General features: G+C 48.2%; 1 protein-coding gene across 1 annotated transcript in view; it reads left to right on the top strand.

The window, feature by feature from the left end:
• LOC310798921 (cell adhesion molecule 4-like) overlaps positions 1-21,398 on the top strand; it is a gene marked incomplete at both ends in the record, with an annotated part of 40,516 nt that extends 19,118 nt beyond the window's left edge. Inside the window, 3 exons of the mRNA XM_083661478.1 lie at positions 8,998-9,144; positions 19,685-20,089; positions 21,379-21,398. Coding sequence (XP_083517604.1) covers positions 8,998-9,144; positions 19,685-20,089; positions 21,379-21,398 — 572 coding nt within the window. The remainder of the gene's footprint in view (positions 1-8,997; positions 9,145-19,684; positions 20,090-21,378) is intronic.
• Positions 21,399-24,000: the final 2,602 nt, after the last annotated feature.

Below are 24,000 nucleotides of genomic sequence, written 5' to 3'. Positions count from 1 at the left end.
AGAGAGAGACACTGTGTGTGTGTTAGGAGAGAGAGGATAGGGGGGGAGAGAGAGAGAGAGACTGAGTGTGTGTTAGGAGAGAGAGGATAGGGGGAGAGAGAGAGAGAGAGCGACTGTGTGTGTGTTAGGAGAGAGAGGATAGGGGAGAGAGAGGATAGGGGGGAGAGAGAGAGGCTGTGTGTGTGTTAGGAGAGAGAGGATAGGGAGAGAAGAGACAACACTGAGAGAGAGAGAGAGACTGGGTGTGTGTTAGGAGAGAGAGGATAGGGGGAGAGAGAGAGAGAGACTGTGTGTGTGTTAGGAGAGAGAGGATAGGGGAGAGAGAGAGTGTTAGGAGAGAGAGGATAGGGGGAGAAGAGACAACACTGAGAGAGAGAGAGAGAGAGAGAGAGACTGTGTGTGTGTTAGGAGAGAGAGGATAGGGGGAGAGAGAGAGGCTGTGTGTGTGTTAGGAGAGAGAGGATAGGGAGAGAGAGAGGCTGTGTGTGTGTTAGGAGAGAGAGGATAGGGGGAGAGAGAGAGAGAGAGAGAGAGAGAGAGACTGTGTGTGTGTTAGGAGAGAGAGAGGATAGAGAGAGAGAGACTGTGTGTGTGTTAGGAGAGAGAGGATAGGGAGAGAGAGAGAGAGAGGCTGTGTGTGTGTTAGGAGAGAGAGAGAGAGAGAGGATAGAGAGGGAGAGAGAGACTGTGTGTGTGTTAGGGAGAGAGAGAGAGAGAGGATAGAGAGAGAGAGAGGGAGAGAGAGACTGTGTGTGTGTTAGGATAGAGAGAGAGAGGATAGAGAGAGAGAGAGAGACTGTGTGTGTGTTAGGAGAGAGAGAGAGAGGATAGAGAGAGAGAGAGAGAGAGAGAGAGAGAGAGAGAGAGAGAGACTGTGTGTGTGTTAGGAGAGAGAGAGAGAGGCAGTAACTCAGCTGCTACCCTGCTCTGGTGAAGCAGTTAGCAGAATGTACTGTGAACAGAGGGGTGATCCAGCATCAGTCCACCTGGCTGCCTCCCAAACCCCCCCCCCCTCCCTCCTTTAACGTCCACACACCTCCCTCCTCATCCCTCGCTCTGTTCCCTCTGTGGCTCCGCCCCCCCCCTCAGCGTATAACTCAAGCTCATTGCGGGGGCCATTAGAACAGCCTTGTCTTCTGAATTTGCACGGCGGTTATTTATTTATTTGTTTATGTATTTGGAAATGATGGGCCTTCTCTCTGTGCTCTATCGCCCCAGTAAATAAAGCCTCTGCTCAGGGCCGTGACTGCTGTGAAATACTGCCCCTGTCAGGCTGGAAAGTGAACTGCTTGTTTATTGTTTTATTTCTCCTCTGATCAGAGCAGTCAGTGCAGCACTGTGGAATCGATCGTTTCTCTCTTCATATCATTCAACAGCTTGTGGAGAATTTTATTATGGGATGGATTTTAATGGGGGGCCAGATTAATACCTCTGTCACAGAGGCTGATTCCCTCATCCCCTCCTCCTTTATCCCCTCCTCTCTGTGCTCCTCTCTCCCTCTCTCTCTCTCTCCCCTCCTCCCTCCTCTTTCCCCTCCTCTTTCCCCCTCTTATCTCCCCTCCTCTCCCCCTTCCTCTCTCCCTTCCTCTCTCCCCTCTCCCCCCTCTCCTCTCTCCCCCTCTTCCCCCTCCTCTCCCTCCTCTTTTCCCCCTCTCCTCCTCCTCTCTCCCCTCTCTCTCCCCTCCTCTTTCCCCCTCTTCCCTCCTCCTCTCTCCCCTCCCCCTTTCCCCCTCTTCCCCCTCCTCTCTAGGGGTGGGAATCGCTGAGTAGCTCACGATACGATATGGTCACGATACTTGGCCCTCGATAACGATATTATCACGATACAGCGATTCTGCGATAATCGATATATTGGAAGACGATACATCACGATACCTGTGTAACTGAAGAGAAAAAAATACCCCTAAAAGGCAAGAAGCAGGTATTATGTATTTATTAGCAGAATTGACATGAACTCTCTCAGAGTTCACGTCACTCACTCATAACATTTTCGATACCACGGAGGAAAAGTTACACATTCAGTCTTTTTAGGGGTTCAAGCCCTGAAGGGGCTGAAACCCTATTGTTTTTGTGCCGGTTTATTATTATTATTCTTCTTCTTCTTTTTCATCTGCCCCAACGCAAATTCCCGTGAGTTGGTAAATGGTAGAGACCTGAAACCTGGCCCAATGACAGATATTGTTGGCTGGTAGGTGCTCAAAAAAGATTTTTCGAATCGGCCTGAAGGTGGCGCTATAATCGACGGTTTTACGTTAAAGGCCTTAACTTCCACGCCGTTGGTCCGATTTTCAAACTTTTTTTTTCCAGATGTTCAGGTGGACCTGCTCTACAAATTTGCCATAAGGACCCTCAATGTCCGCCTGGAAAGTTTTTGAGATATTTGGAAAAATTTGGAAAACACATTTTTTGCATCTCCTCCTAGACCGTTGGACCGATTTGCACCAGACTCGCAAGGAAGCATCTATGGAGCAAGCTCTACAATCGTGATTGGTGGATTTTTGAAAGCTACTTTAGTTTCGGAGATATTGATCGTTAAAGTTGAGAGGGGCGTGGCCTCACAGCTAAATTGTCCTCACTTCATGACCGATTAAGGAATCTTCACGAAACTTGCAGGAGGTCTTCGGAGACCATCCTAGACCATGTGTGTCAAATTTTGTGCAATTCGACCAAAAGGGGGCGCCATAAACGCCAGAAATGGGCGTGGCCTAACACAAAAAAGGCCGTAACTCTGCACCTGTTTGTCCAATGGTCGCGAAACTTGGCAGATATATCAAGGAGGATGTCCTAGTCAGAATCAGAAGCTTTGTCATCTGCGCAAGGCTTGAACCCCGCCCATCGCCGCTTGCGGCTATATTTATTATTATTATTAAAACAAGAAAACCTATATAACCTACCTACCTATATAATTTCTAAAAGTAGATATTAATGAGCAAACATTTCCATTGATGTAGCCTACAGTATTTATGTTTTTGTTTCAACTACAAACATAAATAAACGTCAACTTGAAACTATGTTTCAACTACCACACACAGCATAATATTTTAGCCTGTTTATTTAACACGGTTGACTGCCGTGGACGAGATATCTCGTCCAAAAACTTTTTTTTTTTTTTTTTTGACGGTGGGACGTGGATCTAACCCTTTTACATCTCCTATAAAAATATGGGAGGTATTGAATGGTTATAATCTATTTTACCGACCCACTAAGTGGCGACAGTGCTCTCCAGACTAGACGAAGCCAAGCAAAAACAGCAGCGTGAGGAAGCCATTCTCATGAAAATGGATTGGCGAAAACGCTTTCGCTTTCGCGCTGGGAGCTGGCGGTGGGGGATTGCAAATTTGCATAATAGCTTATGGGTGAAACACACTTTGAAACACCGGCAGAAAGCCCAGAATCGCACGCAGCTTCATTCCAGCTGAGCTCACAACCGAAAAACGAGCCCCATCCACACTCGCCCAAAGAGCGGCCGCCAGCAGCCAGGCAGCACAGACAGGCAGGAGAGACTCGCTTGTGACAAACGCTGCAAAGCCACCAGAGACACACCCACGGAGGGAGGAGTTTGGAGGAGAGGGGGGTGAGGGTGCTGTTATGGAGGAAATTACTGTTCAAAGAACTATTGTTTAGATGTCTGATGTCTCACTGATGCCAAAAATAAATAGTTAAAGTGACTGTTCTATCGAATTTCACAAAAATGCATTTTTCTCAGCTTTTCTTCTCAGACGCTGAAACCATGCTGTATTCAACTGCTAATGCCTACATAACAGAACATGATAAAAACGAACTCTTTTAGACAGAGAAAGCACACATTCTATTAGTTCTTTTGAGATATTTTGTGTTCACAAATTCCTAGCAGAAAATAATCCTCGGCTCTTGAAAGATGAGCCAGAATCCTCAAAAAAAAACCTTGGCAGAAGCTACCTACAGTAAAAAAAAAACTGTTGGCAGTGAATGTGTTAAAAAAAAAAAAAAAAATTATAAACATATCGATACTTGGTGCCAGTGTATCGATAACGTATCGCAAGTGGAAATATCGCGATACCGTGAGTATCGATATTTTGTCCCACCCCTACTCCTCTCCCCTCCTCTTTTCCCCCTCTCCCCCTCCTCTCTCCCTCTCTCTCCCCTCCTCTTTCCCCCTCTTCCCCCCTCCTCTCTCCCCTCCCCTTTCCCCCTCTTCCCCCCTCCTTTCTCCCCCTCTCTCCCCCCCTCTCCCCCTCTTCCCCCCTCCTCTCCTCCTCCTCTCTCACCCTCCTCTCCCCCTCCTCTCTCCCTCTCTCTCCCCTCCCCTTTCCCCCTCTTCCCCCTCCTCTCCCCTCCTCTTTTCCCCCTCTCCCCTCCTCTCCCCCCCTCTTTTCCCCCTCCTCTTTGCCCTCTCCCCCCTCCTCTCTCCCCTCCTCTCTCTCTACTGTACTACGTAGGTGATCAGAGGCACAGACTCATGGTGTTGATGTGACTGGCTGGCAGCCTGTAAAGCCTCCAGTCAAAGTAAAGTGTTAGGTACCCAGCTGTGTTGTGAAGGCTTAGTGGGGGGATGTGCGTCACTTCCTAATTGCCTGCTATCATTTCCTGGTTAGAGCCCCGCCCCCACCATCTTGTCTCCGCCCACCAGCTATAGCAGGTGCCTGTGGGTGGCATCTCCTCCTCCATGCCCCCCCCCTCCCCGCATGCAGCAGCAGCTATCTGCTTCTTTAGTTGTCAATGTGGCTGTTTTCCTTGCAGTACCACTACGCCACCACAGCTCATTTCCTTTGAAGGGGCCGACAGCTGCCAGGAGAAGTGGGTGTATTAAATGGACGGCTAATTACCCCGTGTTTTTCTGGCCGCCTCCAAAACATAAACATTTGACCGCTTTCTTTTTAGTCTGCGGTCCCTCAGCGTTGTCGAGGTCTCCGTCTCTATTGGTTCTGATGGGTCACTAATCCGTCTCTATTGGTTCTGATGGGTCACTAATCAGCTGCAGTCAGACCCCGGCACTGGGCTTTGTCACGATGTCACGGCAGTGTTATTCAAATTAAACGCCGCTTAAAACAATGGCGGCCTAGTCTGGTTGCCACGGTGATGAGTAATAAGAAGCCATTAGAAAAATAATTGGCATGGCGGTGGCAGGAGCCTGATGGCCCACGATATGAATCACAATATTGATGCAGGGAATGGGAGCATTAATGACTACAATTAGGGGTAATTGTCAAGATTTCTTTCTCTCTTCCATTGACTTCCCTATCCTATCCCTATCCTATCCTATCCCTATCCTATCCTATCCTATCCTATCCCTATCCTATCCTATCCCTATCTTATCCCTATCCTATCCCTATCCTATCCTATCCCTATCCTATCCCTATCCCTATCTTATCCCTATCCTATCCCTATCCTATCCTATCCCTATCCTCTTTGGTTCATTCTGACTCCCTTTAGTTCAACATCCGCATGTGTCTGTGTATCTCCCCCCTGATGTGATGAATACTGTATGTGCTTTGGAGTATTAAATATATATTGAAAGAGATTAAAATCGAGGGGCAAATTAAATTTGGATGAAGTCGGAGGGATTGGACGATGTCAGAGTCGCTTAATTGCAATATGCCAACCCTGTCTGGTCTCAGACACACACGCGCACACACACACACGCGCACACACACACCACGCACACACACCTATTGTACAGTACAGGCATACACACATACGCCCCCCCCCACACACACACACAAACACACACACACACACCACACCATACCATACACTTTCAGTACATGCTCGGGTTGCAGATAGAGACATTTATTTGGGCCCAAATCAGTCAAGTCAGCAGCTCTCCACCATCTGCTTGTCTCAGAGTGTGAAGGTGTTTTACAGAGCTCAGCTCAGAGACACTGCTAGTGCTGAAATATACTCTAGTGTCTATATAGTCTTTATCGACAGCCCTTATTGGCTGCTTCATCACGCATGCTTCAATATTGATGTTACTCTCTTTTTTTAAACCCCGCCCACGGCCGCCGCCCACTCCAGCTTTGCCAGGCAGAGCGGGCATGCAAAATGAGGGATGCAAATAGGTAAATAGATGGTTTGGGGAGCGCAGCAAGCGAAGCCGCTTCTCTCTTGGAGGCCAATCACAGCCCACTCCTCCTGGCTTCAGCCAATCACAGCCCACTCCCTCCTGGCTGCAGCCAATCACAGCCCACTCCCTCCTGGCTGCAGCCAATCACAGCCCACTCCTCCTGGCTGCAGCCAATCACAGCCCACTCCCTCCTGGCTGCAGCTAATCACAGCCCACTCCTCCTGGCTGCAGCCATATCCACCTTATTTTTGAATGCCCCACTGTAAAAAATAATTGTGGGTACAAGGTCCGGTTTAACGTGACTTATTGTTGCAGCTTGCCATTTCCTTTGTTATACTCGGCTGCTGCAGACCCCGAATTATAAACCGGAAACTGGAGGACATTATAAAAGTTATAAATATAGTCACGTTATAAACAACTAACTGGGGGTCCGTATGGAAACAGTGTTACTCGAAATGATTCAAAGTGAATTCGAATTTGGTCATTCAGTGGCATTTTACTGCCATGTAAAGTAACTATTACGCTAGCCGCTAGCATTAGCCACAGTAGCCGACTACCCACAATGCATTACGTTATCCCAGCACCCGAACGACACGGCTGTAGAGCAGAATGGCTCTGCTGTAAAATCCTCATAGACGTTTTTTTTGTCAAGTTAAAACAGTGTAAAAATGACACCGGAAGCGGAAGAAGCAGCCATCAGGCATCATGGCAGCTAGAAATAAGGTGGACAGGACTAATTGCTCCACAAAGTCATTTGAATTCAAACAGCGGAGCGTCCATCAGGCTCAGCGGGACCAGTGACTCAGCCGGGCCGTGTGTGTGTCAACAACCGCCGACCTTTGAACTGGAGAGACACTCCAATCACAACATCATCAACCGCCTCATTAGTCATTACTGACTGCTGGGCTGCCTGACAGCCACATCAAAGAGGCTCCCTGCTGTCTCTCACCCCCCCCCCCCCCCTCCTCCTCGCACCATGTCTACAAATAATGTCGGGGGGCCAGACAAGTTTGTTTGAGAGAAGACGTGGGAAAGTTTGTGTGTGTGCGTGTGTGTGTCTAAAGCTGTGTTCACACCGAGATATTTATTTTTCTCTCTGTCGCTCGATTCAACCCTTTGGAATCGCTCTGTCGCTCTGTTTAAATCGCTCGTCAACAGGCACAAGAATTGACGGACATCTGGGGGCTATAACGTTACGCAATGTCATGATGTTTGTCCACTACGAGCCACCGTAGTTGTTTACAAGCTAAGCCTATCAGCGTGCTCCTAACGCGAGCTCCATATACCGGTAGTACAGACTTCACTTCATGTCAGCTGTCAGCCTGTCAATCAGCTGTCAATGTGGTTTGTTGCCACACAATAAACCAGCGGTTTGTTCCAAGCCAGTGTGATCCTTGACTCGCTCTCACACGGCAGCCAATCAGCGTTGAACAGCGAGCGACTGATGCCAGCGTATTTTCGCTCGAGTTGGGATATTTCATCTTGGGCGACGAGTGTATTTTCTCCCTATCGCTCTGTCTCTGTTGCTCGGACGCCCAGCGATTTTTCTCCCGGGCGAATATCGTTTGCATTGACTTTGTATGTAAACTCGATGCCAGCGAAAAACTTTAATAGGTCGGTGTGAACGCAGCTTAAGTGCGTGCTGTGGGAATCACCAGAGTACCCATGATACAATATTACGATCCCTATCACAATACGTTAAGTCACGATACAATTATTATTGCAATTTAAAAAAATATTGTGATTCATAATGACCTTTTTTCCACTGCAAATGTTGTCCGCCCCAAAGGAGGAAAAAAACCGTCAGTCTGTTCATCTCACTTCAATCATTTTTAGTGCAGCCAAATTGGATAGTCGTCAAAGCACCTGATCATTTAAAAATATTGCAATATTTGGCTTCGTGTAACGATCAAATATTGCCACACAAAATATTGCGTTACTACTGTAGGCTGTATCGATACACCACCACCACCCCACCACCACCCCTACCCCGAGTGTGTGCATGTCTCTCTGTGTGCATTTTGCTTTCTGTGTGTGTGTGTGCATGCGTGCCTGCGTTCATGTGTGAGTTTGAGAGTGCGTATGTATGCCTGTGTGTGTGTGTGTGTGTGTGTGTGTGTGTGTGTTTGTAATGTGCGTGTGTTTGTGTGTGTGTGTGTGCAATGTGCATGTATGTGCATGTGTATATATCACACAGATGAGACAGAAGCCCCTAGCTCTTTCCAAATACCTGTAATAAGAACCATTACATCAGTATAATGGTGTCTAATCAATTGTCTGAGCACCATGGATGAGAAATGGCATTAAGAATGTGTGAAGTGTGTTTGTGTCTGTCTGCCACCCAGCTATCACAGCTCTGCAGTGTGGCCAATGTTTTCACACCGAGTGTGTGTGTGTGTGTGTGTGTGTGTGTGTGTGTGTGTGTGTGTGTGTGCGTGCGTGCGTGTCTGTGTGTGTGTGTGTGTGTGTGTGTGTCTGTGTGTGTGTGTGTGTGTGTGTGTGTGTCTGTGTGTGTGTGTGTGTGCGTGTGTGTGCGCGCATGCACATGACACGTACGTACGTACGTACGTACGTATGTACGTGTGTGTGTGTGTATGTGTGCACACACACACGTGACACATACGTACGTGTGTGTGTGTGCATCTATTGGATTTCTAAGGATGAATGGTAGTAATTATAATGATTCTTATAACGATAAGAAGGTGTTTTTCTCTTCACTTGTTGAGAAGCACAACCTCGATCTTCTCTCTCCGTCTCCTCTCTCAATCTCCATCTCTCTGTCCTCCCTCCTCCTCCTCCTCCTCCTCCTCCTCCTCCTCCTCCTCCTCCTCCTCCTCCTCCTCCTCCTCGGCTCTGTGTGATGAATAGGGAGAAAATGAGGGATGTTTGAAGTAGCTTATTTGTTTCCTAGGTGACAGTTCAGTTGAACGTGTGTGTTTCTCTCTCGTCAGCGCGCTGCCAGGCGGTGCAGGCGGAGAACGTGACGGTGTTGGAGGGAGGCACGGCCCAGATCTCCTGCCGCCTGCAGAACTACGACGGCTCCATCGTGGTCATCCAGAACCCCCGCCGACAGACTCTCTTCTTCAATGGCACGCGAGGTGTGTATCAGTGTTTGTGTGTGTGTCTGTGTGTGTGTGTGTGTGTGTGTGTGTGTTGTGGTCGAGACCACCTAAACCGAGACCAAGACCAAGACCGAGACCGAGACCAGACCAATGCGAGACCATTTTCAAGACCATGAGCCCTATCGTATGCCTGTGACTGCCCCGGCTGTCATCTGCTATTTTGCAACCCGCCATATGCCAATTTGAGGCTGTGAAATAAATGAAATTAAATGAAATGAAATGAAATGAAATGAAATGAAATGAAATTAAATGAAATGAAATAAATAAATAAATGAATAAATAATGCAGAGTTCATTTGCAAAACCACTGAAATACCATTGTTAATTAAAATGAATAAAGAACACCTGTTTGATACTCCCTGGAGTGAATATAAAAAAAACACATTATTGGCGTGATTTATGTGAAAATTATCAGGTGAAAATGTTTGAATCATAATTTATAATGAAAATATACTGTGTCTGCGTTTCCACTTTAATGCCGTGGGCACTGAAGCGTCTCCTCCAAACTGACTTTAGAACAGCACTCGCCACTTCGCCGCGTTATTTACCAAACTCAAAGTTGTTCCAACAGTTGCTCTTAATTAATTCCACAAATGAACCAGAACCAAACAAAGAATTGCACTTATGTGGTGAAAAGTGCTATAGTGGTTGAAAGACTTCCTATCCACCTCATTTCTGCCTGCCATGATGCCTATGCGTTTTTCTTCTGGTGTGATCCTCCCAGCCTTGTTGCTGACAGCTTGACACCCGTCTGGGCGAACGGAGCAAATCACTAATCAGGTCCAGCTTGGCAGAAATCTCGTCGATAAATATCCCTTTAAGGCTAATTTAAGGCTAATTGTGGCTAATGTTAGCAGCTAGCTAGCTATGTTACATGGCAGTAAAACGCCACTGAATGACCAAATTGATTTAACTTTTAACTCATTGAGTGCCAGCCACTTTTGGAGAACGGACGCTCCCAGTGCCAGAGTTTCAGAGCGTTTTCAGTGATTTCTCGAGGCCCACAGAATATTGAATGATATTACTATGTAAACACCGAACACGCAAAAAGAACAAGGAGACTCTATTGTATCATCAGCAAAAAAAAGTTTATTGATACCATTTTCCGTTCTTTAGTTATCAGCCGGAGAAGATAGGTCAAAAACAGCAAAAATATGCTTTTCTATCAGGAAGCTGAGATATTCAGCCTTTTGTGAAATGCATTATTTCAAGCACATTCACTGACTCTAGCTAATATTTTCTGATGATGTGACCTGGTTTAGTTCTGTGGTGCATGCGCGCCCCACCCCCCTGCCCCCCCCTCTCCCCGCCTCTCCCCGAGTCAGCTGCCAACTCCTCCCCACACGCACAAAGTCTATTCGGAGCCTCTGTTTTTGCGCCGCGCGGCTCCTGGCAGCTCACAGCAGCAACGAGGAAATGCCCAACGCGACTGCAGGTAAGGGTTGGCCCTTCGGCGTTGGGTGCTGCCTTTCTGGTGGGTAATGTGTGAAGAAACTATGCAGACAGACAGACAGGCAGAGGAGCTGCAGTTGTGTGCGCGGATTGATTGCTGTTGGCAAGCAGCCCAGAGCCATCTACATGATGGCTCTGTCTGCAGCATGAGCGCGGTTTGTCTTTGATCACGGCTTTGTCAAGCTGTATTCCTGACACTTCTGTCATCTGGAGAGCACTGTCGCCACCTAATGGCTCGGTAAAATAGGTTATAGACATTCAACATGTCCCAAAATGTTACAGGACATAGATCTGGCTTCGATGGACCCCCCCCCCGTCAAAAAACGCAATTGACGACAATCGTCGTCTTTGGCACTCTATGTCAGTATTTGAATTGACGACAGCTGTCGTCATTGGCACTCAATGAGTTAACCATTTCGAGTAGCACTGTTTCCATACGGACCCCCAGCGTTGGTTACCGGTAGTTGTTTATAACGTGACTATATTTATAACTTTTATAACGTCCTCCAGCTTCCGGTTTATAATTCGGCTCTGCAGCCAAAGAGTATAACAAAGGAAATGGCGAGCTGCAACAATAAGTCACGTTAAACCGGAACTTGTACCCACAATTATTTTTTACAGCGGGGTATTCAAAAATAAGGTGGATATAAATCATGGTAAAGAAATATATAATAATAATAATAATAATAATAATAATAATAATAATAATAATAATAATGATGACAATAATAAAATAGTAAAATAGTGTCTATACTCATATACGTATATATATATATATATATACGTATATGAGTATAGACACTACTTTACTATATATATATATATATATATATATATATATATATATATATATATACTGTATATACTCACATGTATATATATATGTATATACTCAGTGACAGAAGGCAATCCTTTGATCTGAAACACTGTAATTGCATATCACTGACCTTCAGAAAGGCTCAACACAGTGGGCAGAATGAAGTGTAGAAACACTTTACTGCTGCTAAATTACGACTCCCACAAACTGTCAGCCACTGATTTGGTAAATGATACAGTATGTAATAACCTGTATGATGGTATAGGATATGATATGATATGATATGATATATGTGTTCATCCACACGACGCTCATCTGGGTCCTCTGCAGCCCTCTTAACGACGGCCCGTTTCAGGTTCTGGAGCATGGGACAAAACATCTGCTAGTGGACACATGGACCCTTTCCCCCCCTGGCAGGTCTGTCTGTCTCTCTCTGGCGCCCCCTACAGGACCCCTACAGTACCTCCAACTCTGTTCGGCATGCAAATATGACGGGGCAATTAAAGGTGAAGTTGGACTTGAACAGAAGTCTGACATTTAGTTGCCATTTAGTGCAGAGGGGAGAAAAGATGTAGCGCTCTCTCACAACTCTCTTTCTCTCCTGGAGTTCACTCTCTCTCTATCTATTATCTTTCCTGTCTGCCGTATTATGGAGCAATATTAGTCTATTTATCTCATGCTTTAGCCCTATGTCCCTCTCTCTCTCTCTCTCACACACACACACACACACACACACACACACACACACACACACACACACACATACACACACACACACACACACACACACACACACACACACACACACACACACACACACACACACACACACACACACACACAGAGCCAGTGTCTAACTCTAGTGTGTGTTTTGTGATGAACGATGCTGTGAGATGTTACATCAGGGAAGCACTCTGCCGTTTCCTGGCTGAGCCAAAGCCAACATGAAGGAGCAAAGGGAGGGCGAGAATAAAGGAGAGAGAGAGAGAGAGGGAGGGAGAGAGAGAGAGAGGGAGAGAGGGAGAGAGGGAAGGAGAGAGAGAAAGAGAGGGAGAGAGAGAGAGCGAGGGAGAGAGAGAGAGAGGAAGGGAGGGAGAGAGAGAGAGATTTCACAGTCAAGTCGATACACAGTGAGTCTGGAGGATCTTTATGAGGATCTATGCACATTGAGCCTCTGTCACCAGCAGACTTCTATTAGTGCTGTTTGTTATTATCAGCATTTTCTCACCGTCGATTCTGCTCTCTGTCTCTAACAAAAGGAAGTGTTCCTTCCTGCTCTCACTGCTTTTCTGTCTGTCTCCCTTATTCACTCAGGAGGGTGGTGGTGAGGTGGAGGTAGTGTTCACTCAGGGCGGTGGTGGTGAGGTGAGTGTTCACTCAGGGGGTGGTGGTGAGGTGGAGGTAGTGTTCACTCAGGTGGGTGGTGGTGAGGTGAGGTGGGTGTTCACTCAGGGGGGTGGTGGTGAGGTGGAGGTAGTGTTCACTCAGGGGGGTGGTGGTGAGGTGGAGGTAGTGTTCACTCAGGGGGGTGGTGGTGAGGTGGAGGTAGTGTTCACTCAGGGGGGTGGTGGTGAGGTGGGGGTAGTGTTCACTCAGTGGGGTGGTGGTGAGGTGGAGGTAGTGTTCACTCAGGTGGGTGGTGGTGAGGTGGAGGTAGTGTTCACTCAGGTGGGTGGTGGTGAGGTGGAGGTAGTGTTCACTCAGGGGGGTGGTGGTGAGGTGGGGGTAGTGTTCACTCAGTGGGGTGGTGGTGAGGTGGGGGTAGTGTTCACTCAGTGGGGTGGTGGTGAGGTGGAGGTAGTGTTCACTCAGGTGGGTGGTGGTGAGGTGGAGGTAGTGTTCACTCAGGGGGGTGGTGGTGAGGTGGAGGTAGTGTTCACTCAGGGGGTGGTGGTGAGGTGGAGGTAGTGTTCACTCAGGGGGGGGGTGGTGAGGTGGAGGTAGTGTTCACTCAGGGGGGTGGTGGTGAGGTGGAGGTAGTGTTCACTCAGGAGGGTGGTGGTGAGGTGGGGGTAGTGTTCACTCAGGGGGTGGTGGTGAGGTGGGGGTAGTGTTCACTCAGGGGGGTGGTGGTGAGGTGGAGGTAGTGTTCACTCAGGGGGGTGGTGGTGAGGTGGGTGTTCACTCAGGTGGGTGGTGGTGAGGTGGGGGTAGTGTTCACTCAGGGGGGTGGTGGTGAGGTGGAGGTAGTGTTCACTCAGGGGGGTGGTGGTGAGGTGGAGGTAGTGTTCACTCAGGAGGGTGGTGGTGAGGTGGGTGTTCACTCAGGTGGGTGGTGGTGAGGTGGAGGTAGTGTTCACTCAGGGGGGTGGTGGTGAGGTGGAGGTAGTGTTCACTCAGGAGGGTGGTGGTGAGGTGGGTGTTCACTCAGGTGGGTGGTGGTGAGGTGGGGGTAGTGTTCACTCAGGGGGGTGGTGGTGAGGTGGAGGTAGTGTTCACTCAGGGGGGTGGTGGTGAGGTGGAGGTAGTGTTCACTCAGGAGGGTGGTGGTGAGGTGGGGGTAGTGTTCACTCAGGGGGGTGGTGGTGAGGTGGGGGTAGTGTTCACTCAGGGGGGTGGTGGTGAGGTGGAGGTAGTGTTCACTCAGGTGGGTGGTGGTGAGGTGGGGGTAGTGTTCACTCAGGGGGTTGGTGGTGAGGTGGGAGTAGTGATTGCAGTGGCTCGTCTGTCAGGCATCTGGCCTGCAGTAGAAGACCTTTTTCACAGCAGCCATTTTGTGTCTAAAAGGCAGGAAGTAACACAGGTGCCGGCAGAGCATTAATGAGGGTTTCTAACTTCCAATTCTTTTAGGTGTTCCACCGTTGGGGCCCTCATTGATGTTTTGCTTGCACCTGTGTTACTTCCTGGCTTTAAACACAAATTGGCTGCTGTGAAAAGGGCCTAATAGACCTTTTGTGATTATTATTATTATTATTTTTTTTTTTTTGGTAATTGTTTTCACCCCGTGTAGCCTACAGCATTTAATCAGTCAGGCTCTCACTGACTCAAAGGGCAGTCCCACTCAGATTAATAGCTTTCCTATCATCAATTTTTAATAACAATAATAAACTTTATTTGCATAGCCCTTTTCAAAACAGAGTTGCTACGTGCTTCACAGAAAAATAGAACAATAATGATTAACATGATGAACAATCAAAACACCAGGCAGGAATTACATGAGGAAAGGGCTACAGAGGAATAAAGCAGAGGCAGTTATAAGAGAACGGACAGATAAATCCTGGTGTAGAATCGTCCAATCAGGGCTGGTGTAGAATCGTCCAATCAGGGCTGGTGTAGAATCGTCCAATCAGGGCTGAGCAAAATGAGCGACTCGCTCTCAAAGCTGGAAATGAGCGAAGCAAGACATCTGTTCTGTTGTATCAATGTAGCCCGGAGCGGCTCCATCAAGACTGACTTTATAAACTCTCTGAACTTCTTATATCAAACTGAGCATCAGATTACAGCAGTTACAACTATCAATTCCAAAGCAGAAAGTCGTCTGGGGTTGCTCAGAGCCTCGATTACGCCAACGTTTTCTCTGCAGAGCGCTCCATTGGAGTGACCTCACAAATGAAACGGTGTTACCGGCTATGGAGATAGAGCTGACCAGGCTCCTCTATCTCCATCATGCAGAGCGGTCCTGGGGCAGAGGAATCCCAACTGATTTCAAAGTTGAAAATGTACCATTTCTCCTTAACTCATTGAATGCCAATGACGACAGCTGTCGTCAATTCAAATACTGACGTAGAGTGCCAAAGACGACGATTGTCGTCAATTGCGTTTTTTGACGGTGGGACGTGGATCAATCCCTGATACATCTCTGGTACAACTATTGTAGCTATTGGAGGTCTATAACCTATTTTACAGAACCCTTAGGTGGCGACAGTGCTCTCCACATAACAGAAAGGCAAGGAAAAAACAAAGAAGAAGTCGTTATGGAAACGGAAATCGCATCGCATCCGTATGCATCGATATGCTGAAGCACGTTACTGCAGCTGTGCCTGCAGCAGCCAATCTGCTCCCACAATTGAGCCGCTCCGTGTCGGTTGCGACAGCACATCCGCACATCCACACCGTGGAGTTGTTATTATTCTCAACTGGAAGCATCGTTGCCGGTGACAAACACACGCGGAACGCTGTAAAAAAACTGGATGTTGCGCACCCTTCACTGTGCGCACAGCAAACTCAGCAGAGAGCCACCACAGACAGGAGGAGGAGTGTGCAGTTGAGGCGAGGCGAGGCGGGGCGGGGCGGGGCGGGGGGGGGGGGGGGGGGGCACGCAGAGCAGCACGCAACACCCAGACAGACCCAGGCAGCAGGACAGGATTGACAAACGCAAGCCAGAATATCCGATGCCCACCAGCAGCAAATCAAGACCAGCAAGAAGCTGCAACCAGCAGCGCACGCAGGGGCCAGCGCTGCTGGTTGTAGCTAAAAATATTATTCTGCCAAACAAAATTCCCTGGCCTAAACTGTTTTATTGAAGGAAATTATTTTTGAGGTGTGACTACATTAGAAAAGATTAGCTTCAGAGTCAGTGATGTGCTTGAAATGTTTAATTTCACAAAAGGCCAATTATCTCAGCTTCTAGAAAAAAATTGCTGTTTTTGGATGAATCAAGCTATCTTCTCCGGCTCATAACTAAAGAACGGAAAATGGGATCAATAAACTTTTTTTTGCAGATGATAGAATAGAGTCTCATCGTTCTTTGTGCGTGTTCAGTGTTTACATAGTAATATCACACAATATTCTGTGGGCCTCGAGAAATCACTGAAAACGCTCTGAAACTCTGGCACTGGGAGCTTCCGTTCTCCAAAAGTGGCTGGCACTCAATGAGTTAAATGGCTCCTGCTTCTCTCTTCTGGACTTCAATACTTGCAACATGCAACGTGTTCATGTATTCTATTTGTTTAGTTGGTTTTGAGTTTTACATCCGTTTTATTGAGCGAATAAGGGAAGTGTCCAGCGTCATGGTCAGTTTCTTTTCCGTTTTCCAAAGAAAAACGGCAGTTCCCCTCCACACTGATCACCTCCGTGTTGATTTATCAGTTGACTTTCCATTTACAGCACATTTAATGCAACCAGATCACACAAACAGGCACAGAGAAAAACAAAGAAACCAGTCCCTCTAGGAAATTGCGATTTTGCGATCGCAATAATGAATGCAAATTCAACCAAACTCCGCGATATTTGCGGGGGCTTGCAATTTTTCAAAATTCTCGCGATTTCACCGCAAAAAAGTGAGTAAAATGCCGCATCTTCACCTGGGTTTGAGATATGTGTGCGCTGTCATCTTGCCTGGTTGCTGTGGGAACGAGGGACAACAATAAGAAGTGACGAGAGTGGGGACGTAACGCAAACCCCTCACGTTTACCAACAAAAATAAGCGCAAAACAATGACCAAATGTTTTGCATGAAAGTGGAGGCAAACTATTTTGCACTCCGTGCAACACTGTCGTGGAGGAACACAAACGGAAATCGTCACTGGACAGCCACTTTGCTAGCGCGAGGCATTTGAGACACGCACTAACAGAAGCCCAAGTGTTTTCCAGTGCGAGGAGTTCTCTTATTGTTTCCTATTAGGCCAAATCAATCTTTCGTCTAGCTTTAACAAGACTATTCAAAACCTAAACTACACCCCAAACCACATATCACCATCTTTCCTAGACCTAATCCATTCATTAGATTAGATCCTTGGGGCTTTCTTTGTAAACGGGATGTGAGTATACTATGGAACCTGACACAGAGAACACTTCCTAAAGAAGTCAACCAAGCAAACAGAACAGAGGCCTAATGGTGGGTACTGAGGGTGCTGCAGCACCCCCTGGTGGCAAGAGATGGGATTTTCGAAATTGTTGGATTTGGCTGTCTTGTGTTTATACCACCAACAAAATGCATTAAAAAACAGTTTGTGCTTCCCAGCTCTAATCTTATTTCATTAAAATGAGTTATTCCTCTAAACCTGGCTTCAAATGCCCCAAAAAATGTTGCGCCGGCGCCGTTCGGCCCCCAACCCTCAGCAAAATCTGGCCCTCTGGTAGCGAGGACATTTTTTGTGGTCCTCTCTATCATCACAGTTCCTGGGTTACGGCATGACAATATTTGTTCGGCCCCTGGCAACAATCTGGGTTTCTCATGTGGCCCCCCATGAAAAATAATTGCCCACCCCTGATCTAAAGCCTCCATTGCAAGTCTCCTCTCTGGAACATTTTCCACTGAGGTGAGGCGTGCATGCGTGTGAGTGTGCGTGTGTGTGTGTGTGTGTGTGTGTGTGTGTGTGTGTGTGTGTGTGTGTGTGTGTGTGTGTGTGTGTGTGTGTATGTGTATGTGTGCGTGTGTGTGTGTGTGTGTGTAACAGACATAATCAGAAGCATTTTCATAGAAGTTACAAAAAGCTTCACATCCCAAAGAAAAACAGCAAATAGAAAACAAATTAGTTAAAAAAATTGCCGTAGAATAATTAAAAACAGACTACTGGCAAGTAAAAATGTGTTATAACAAGTAGTTTCAAGTATGACAGTTGATTCATTTTGCCAGCCTAGGCTCCTCAGGCAGAGAGTGGGTCTGCGCGCGTGTGTGTGCGCGCGCATGTGTGTGTGTGTGTGTGTGTGTGTGTGCGTGCGTGCGTGTGTGCATGCACTGCATGCACGCATGTATGTGTGTGTAATGTATTCAATTAAACAGAGAATCGTAATGCTCTGTTGGCACATGGGACCAAAATTAATTTCTTATTGACCTACAGGAAAAAATGTGGGCACATTTTAGTTGTTGTTTTGTCTGATGTTTTTGGCTCATCCTTTACTCCTTTTTTTATTTTTTTTACTTTTCCTTCACACTAGACTCAATTCTCTGTCTCTGTCTACGTTGCTTAACTAGAAAACGGGTGCTAATGCAAAATTACCGCCGTTGCGAAGATAGGGCCCGAGTCTCTTAGTACATGTAAAAGTAGCCTAATTTTGTCTTAGGACTAATGACTTCTTCTTCTCTCTTCTTCGTCTTTCTCCACTCATCGTCCCCCCCACTTATTCCTCTCTCATGTCTGTCCCCTCTCTCCCCTCTCCTTCTGTCTCTCCCGCCTCTTCTGCTGTCCTCTCTCCTTCTGTCTCTCCTGCCTCCTCTGCTGTCCCCTCTCCTTCTGTCTCTCCTGCCTCCTCTGCTGTCCCCTCTCCTTCTGTCTCTCCTGCCTCCTCTGCTGTCCCCTCTCCTCCCTCTCCTTCTGTCTCTCCTGCTTCCTCTGCTGTCCCCTCTCCTCCCTCTCCTTCTGTCTCTCCCGCCTCCTCTGCTGTCCCCTCTCCTTCTGTCTCTCCTGCCTCCTCTGCTGTCCCCTCTCCTCCCTCTCCTTCTGTCTCTCCTGCCTCCTCTGCTGTCCCCTCTCCTCCCTCTCCTTCTGTCTCTCCTGCCTCCTCTGCTGTCCCCTCTCCTCCCTCTCCTTCTGTCTCTCCTGCCTCCTCTGCTGTCCCCTCTCCTCCCTCTCCTTCTGTCTCTCCTGCCTCCTCTGCTGTCCCCTCTCCTCCCTCTCCTTCTGTCTCTCCTGCCTCCTCTGCTGTCCCCTCTCCTCCCTCTCCTTCTGTCTCTCCTGCCTCCTCTGCTGTCCCCTCTCCTTCTGTCTCTCCTGCCTCCTCTGCTGTCCCCTCTCCTCCCTCTCCTTCTGTCTCTCCTGCCTCCTCTGCTGTCCCCTCTCCTCCCTCTCCTTCTGTCTCTCCTGCCTCCTCTGCTGTCCCCTCTCCTTCTGTCTCTCCTGCCTCCTCTGCTGTCCCCTCTCCTCCCTCTCCTTCTGTCTCTCCTGCTTCCTCTGCTGTCCCCTCTCCTCCCTCTCCTTCTGTCTCTCCCGCCTCCTCTGCTGTCCCCTCTCCTTCTGTCTCTCCCGCCTCCTCTGCTGTCCCCTCTCCTTCTCTCTCTCCTGCTTCCTCTGCTGTCCCCTCTCCTTCTGTCTCTCCTGCCTCCTCTGCTGTCCCCTCTCCTTCTGTCTCTCCTGCCTCCTCTGCTGTCCTCCCTCTCCTTCTGTCTCTCCTGCCTCCTCTGCTGTCCCCTCTCCTTCTGTCTCTCCTGCTTCCTCTGCTGTCCTCTCTCCTTCTCTCTCTCCTGCCTCCTCTGCTGTCCCCTCTCCTTCTGTCTCTCCTGCCTCCTCTGCTGTCCCCTCTCCTCCCTCTCCTTCTGTCTCTCCTGCCTCCTCTGCTGTCCCCTCTCCTTCTGTCTCTCCTGCCTCCTCTGCTGTCCCCTCTCCTTCTGTCTCTCCTGCCTCCTCTGCTGTCCCCTCTCCCCTCTGCAGCCCTGAAGGATGACCGTTTCCAGATGGTGTTGTTCACGCCGCGCCTGGTGCGCATCACGCTGACCAACGTGAGCGTGGGGGACGAGGGTGGCTACTTCTGCCAGCTGTACACGGACGCCACGCACCACCAGGTGGCGACGCTGTCCGTGTCCGTGCCCCCGGACATACCCGGCGTGGAGGTGAAGCAGGACGCGGTGGAGGGCGGAGAGGTGGAACTCACCTGCGTGTCGCCACGCAGCAAGCCAGCCGCCACGCTGCGCTGGGTCAGAGGCGGCCGCGAGATACCAGGTCTGTGTTCCTCAGGGGAGAGGGTGGGGGAGATACCAGGTCTGTGTTCCTCAGGGAGGAGGGTGGAGGAGATACCAGGTCTGTGTTCCTCAGGGGAGAGGGTGGTGGAGATACCAGGTCTGTGTTCCTCAGGGAGGAGGGTGGTGGAGATACCAGGTCTGTGTTCCTCAGGGGAGAGGGTGGGGGAGATACCAGGTCTGTGTCCCATCAGAGAGGAGGGTGGGGGAGATACCAGGTCTGTGTTCCTCAGGGAGGAGGGTGGTGGAGATACCAGGTCTGTGTCGATCAGAGAGGAGGGTGGTGGAGATACCAGGTCTGTGTCCATCAGAGAGGAGGGTGGAGGAGATACCAGGTCTGTGTCCATCAGGGAGGAGGGTGGAGGAGATACCAGGTCTGTGTCCATCAGGGAGGAGGGTGGAGGAGATACCAGGTCTGTGTCCATCAGAGAGGAGGGTGGTGGAGATACCAGGTCTGTGTCCATCAGAGAGGAGGGTGGGGGAGATACCAGGTCTGTGTCCATCAGGGAGGAGGGTGGTGGAGATACCAGGTCTGTGTCCATCAGAGAGGAGGGTGGTGTAGATACCAGGTCTGTGTCCATCAGGGAGGAGGGTGGTGGAGATACCAGGTCTGTGTCCATCAGAGAGGAGGGTGGTGGAGATACCAGGTCTGTGTCCATCAGGGAGGAGGGTGGTGGAGATACCAGGTCTGTGTCCATCAGAGAGGAGGGTGGTGGAGATACCAGGTCTGTGTCCATCAGAGAGGAGGGTGGTGGAGATACCAGGTCTGTGTCCATCAGAGAGGAGGGTGGTGGAGATACCAGGTCTGTGTCCATCAGGGAGGAGGGTGGTGGAGATACCAGGTGTGTCCATCAGGGAGGAGGGTGGAGGAGATACCAGGTCTGTGTCCATCAGAGAGGAGGGTGGTGGAGATACCAGGTCTGTGTCCATCAGAGAGGAGGGTGGTGGAGATACCAGGTCTGTGTCCATCAGAGAGGAGGGTGGTGGAGATACCAGGTCTGTGTCCATCAGAGAGGAGGGTGGTGGAGATACCAGGTCTGTGTCCATCAGAGAGGAGGGTGGTGGAGATACCAGATGAAAAAAACGATGAAAAACAATGGACACATCAGTTGGTTTATTTATCATGCGATTTCACATACGTGAGCAAATATCATGATATACCTGTAAGTATATTGATATGTAAAAACAATTATCATTATGTACTGAATAATTTCTTCCATATCACCCAACCCTAGTATAGAAATGAATGGTGTCAATATGGGATGGTGGATCCTCTATCCACTGGATGGGTGGATGTATCAGTGGGTGTGGTGGGCAGCAGGTACAGAAGGATGGAGAGAGAGTTCTGGGCTGACATTCTGCTGATTGTGATCAAGTGTTCCTTTGCAGTATTATCAGAGAGGATCTAGTTCCACCTGATCAAACACACTTTTCAGATGTGAACAGAGAGGATCTAGTTCCACCTGATCAAACACACTTTTGAGATGTGAACAGAGAGGATCTAGTTCCACCTGATCAAACACACTTTTGAGATGTGAACAGTAATAACTTCTTACTTGGAGGCGGCCTCTCCAGATCAGTCAGGGCTTAAAGACCGGGGGACTCCATGCAGCGTTTTGTTTTTGATGTGTTTTATCCAATCAGATTCAGCCAAGCAAAGCAATATTTTACCTTTACCAATGGAACGCGACTGCAAGCCATTTTCTCTTCCCATCCAGTGAACAGTGACTTTCAATCACAACGTAGCACAGCTTCCTCAGTGTAGGACAGCTGAAATATGAGAAAAAAAGTTCATGAAAGCAGGAATAAAAAACAAACGGCGGGGGGGGGGGGGGGGGGGCACGGTGGTGCAGTGGTAAGCGCTGTCGCCTCACAGCTCGAAGGTCCTGGGTTCGATTCCCACCTGGGACGCTGTGAGCACTGAAGGAATGCGTGCCCGTCCGCATGTCCTCGAGTGCCCACCGTCCGGGTGGGGTCGTCAAAAAGGGCCTTTCTGTGTGAAGTTTGCATGTTCTCCCCGTGCCTCCCGGGGGTTTCCTTCATATAGGAACCCCTTCACCAAAACATGCAATATCCTGGTTGCTAATGTGGTTCCTCCTCTGGTCGTTAAGGGCGCCTGTTCGGAGGGAGGGGAACTGGTTGGAATAGCGTGAACCTCCCACGTGCTATGTCCTACCGGTGAAGCTTCCTCTGTCAGGTGAAAAGAAGCGGCTGGCTAACTGCCCATGTCTCGGAGGAAGCATGGAGCCAGTTTGGGCTCTCCCCAGATCGGCAGAGGGTGGAGCAGCAACCAGGATAAATAAATTAAATTAGCACTAAGGGGGGATAAAAATCGGGGGTGTGGGGGGGACGGTGATAGGTATCGATCGAATAAACGGGTGGAGACGGCAAACAGAAACACTCGGTGTGGCAAATTAACGGAACCGAGTGTTTGTTCTGCGCTGTGCTTAACAAGCCAGTAACAACTACCACCCCCGGCAGCAATGACAGACCTGAACGTGATCTGTATTTCACAATTTACACTCGTCGTTCAGCATAACATTGTTCTCTGCAGAGCTCCCCAGAACATTGTTCTCTGCAGAGCTCCCCAGGGTCAGGGGTCACCTGGTAAGAAAAGAATAATTGATGTGGAAATCCATACTGGGCACCGTATGGCTCCGTGCCAACAGCTCCCTCGAATTAGTAATCAGTGCCACGGAGTCCTAAACCCATGTAGGATTAGCAGACTGTGCACACGGATTTGTATGTATATTGATAACGTCAGACAGGGACACCACGGCGGCTTACAGAGTTCCATAGAGAATTTAAAAACATAATTTTTCTACAAGCATGTTTGTGGAGTAAATAGGTTTCATATTGTCACCGAAATACACACTGGATCATAAATTAGACCCACTAATGTGATTCATCAATGGTTATGGTTCACATACGGTGGCAAACAAACAGAGCCCTGCAGTGTGCGATGTGTTTTTATTCATTTTCACATACGCTCTTGGACTAACAGTAGGTGCTTAATGGATATGACATCTATACAGTATGTATGACCAGCTGTGTGTCAGGGCTCTGGCTCAATAGGCTTAAAGTCCCTCTTTGTTTTATCAACGTAGATATGACACATTTGTGTGTGTGGTTTTCTAATCCGTGGGTTTAGGAGTAAATCACCTCAGATGACAGTTTAAGAGGACAAAACACTTTCAAAAGCAGGGCCGCGGGAAGTACGGGTGCTGCAGGTGCTGCAGCACCCCCTAGTGGCGAGATGATTTTTTTTTTTTTTTTTTTTTTTTTACAAATGTAATTAAAAATATTTTGCAGTGCACTATGTTCCTTTCTTGTTTGGGAATGTTTCGGGAAAAGATTGCATTATTGATATAATGAAAATGTAGCCTATTTAAATAGAATTATCAACAATAACAATCAAGGAAGTTACATGCTTGTAGGCTAGAGAAGAAGAAGCGCGCATGCGCGCACATGTTGTGTTGAACCAACCAACAACCAATACGAATTGTTTAATCTGGCAATAAAGAACTGTGAACTTGACATGCTATTTTAATAGCCTACTCAAAAATGCACCTCCCACTATACAGCAAAGAGAGGAGTCAATGTTTCTTGATATAATCGTTGCCATTCAGATCAGAATAATTAGTCTAGTCATGAAGTTTGCTGATAATATTTCTATCATGTTAACTCTGTGTCATGTTAACTGGTGTATTCAGAGCAAATAGGGAGATATAGAGCATTATCATCATGCTATTCACCTTATGTAGCCACGCCCATTTGACCCGGTTCTGTGGCCGTCCTACGACTTCCGGCTAAAAATAATAATAAAATAAAATAAAAAATGGCTGCGCTGCTCCAATATCATCTAACTCTGAATTAACTAATAATTTAGCCAATTGTATGTAACATACCAAATAAAAGCAAACGGCAATGTCTAAGAATGCAACGCCATGTAACTGGCTCGTTAAGTCTCGCATTCCAGGGAATTACGTTAACGTCTGCGGGTCTTTATTG

Source organism: Poromitra crassiceps, assembly GCF_964638095.1.
Source record: "Poromitra crassiceps genome assembly, chromosome: 26".
In the NCBI taxonomy this organism is placed as follows: Eukaryota; Metazoa; Chordata; class Actinopteri; order Beryciformes; family Melamphaidae; genus Poromitra; species Poromitra crassiceps.
The sequence above is the reverse complement of the archived record's forward strand: the minus strand, read 5'-3'. Positions and strand labels throughout refer to the sequence as shown.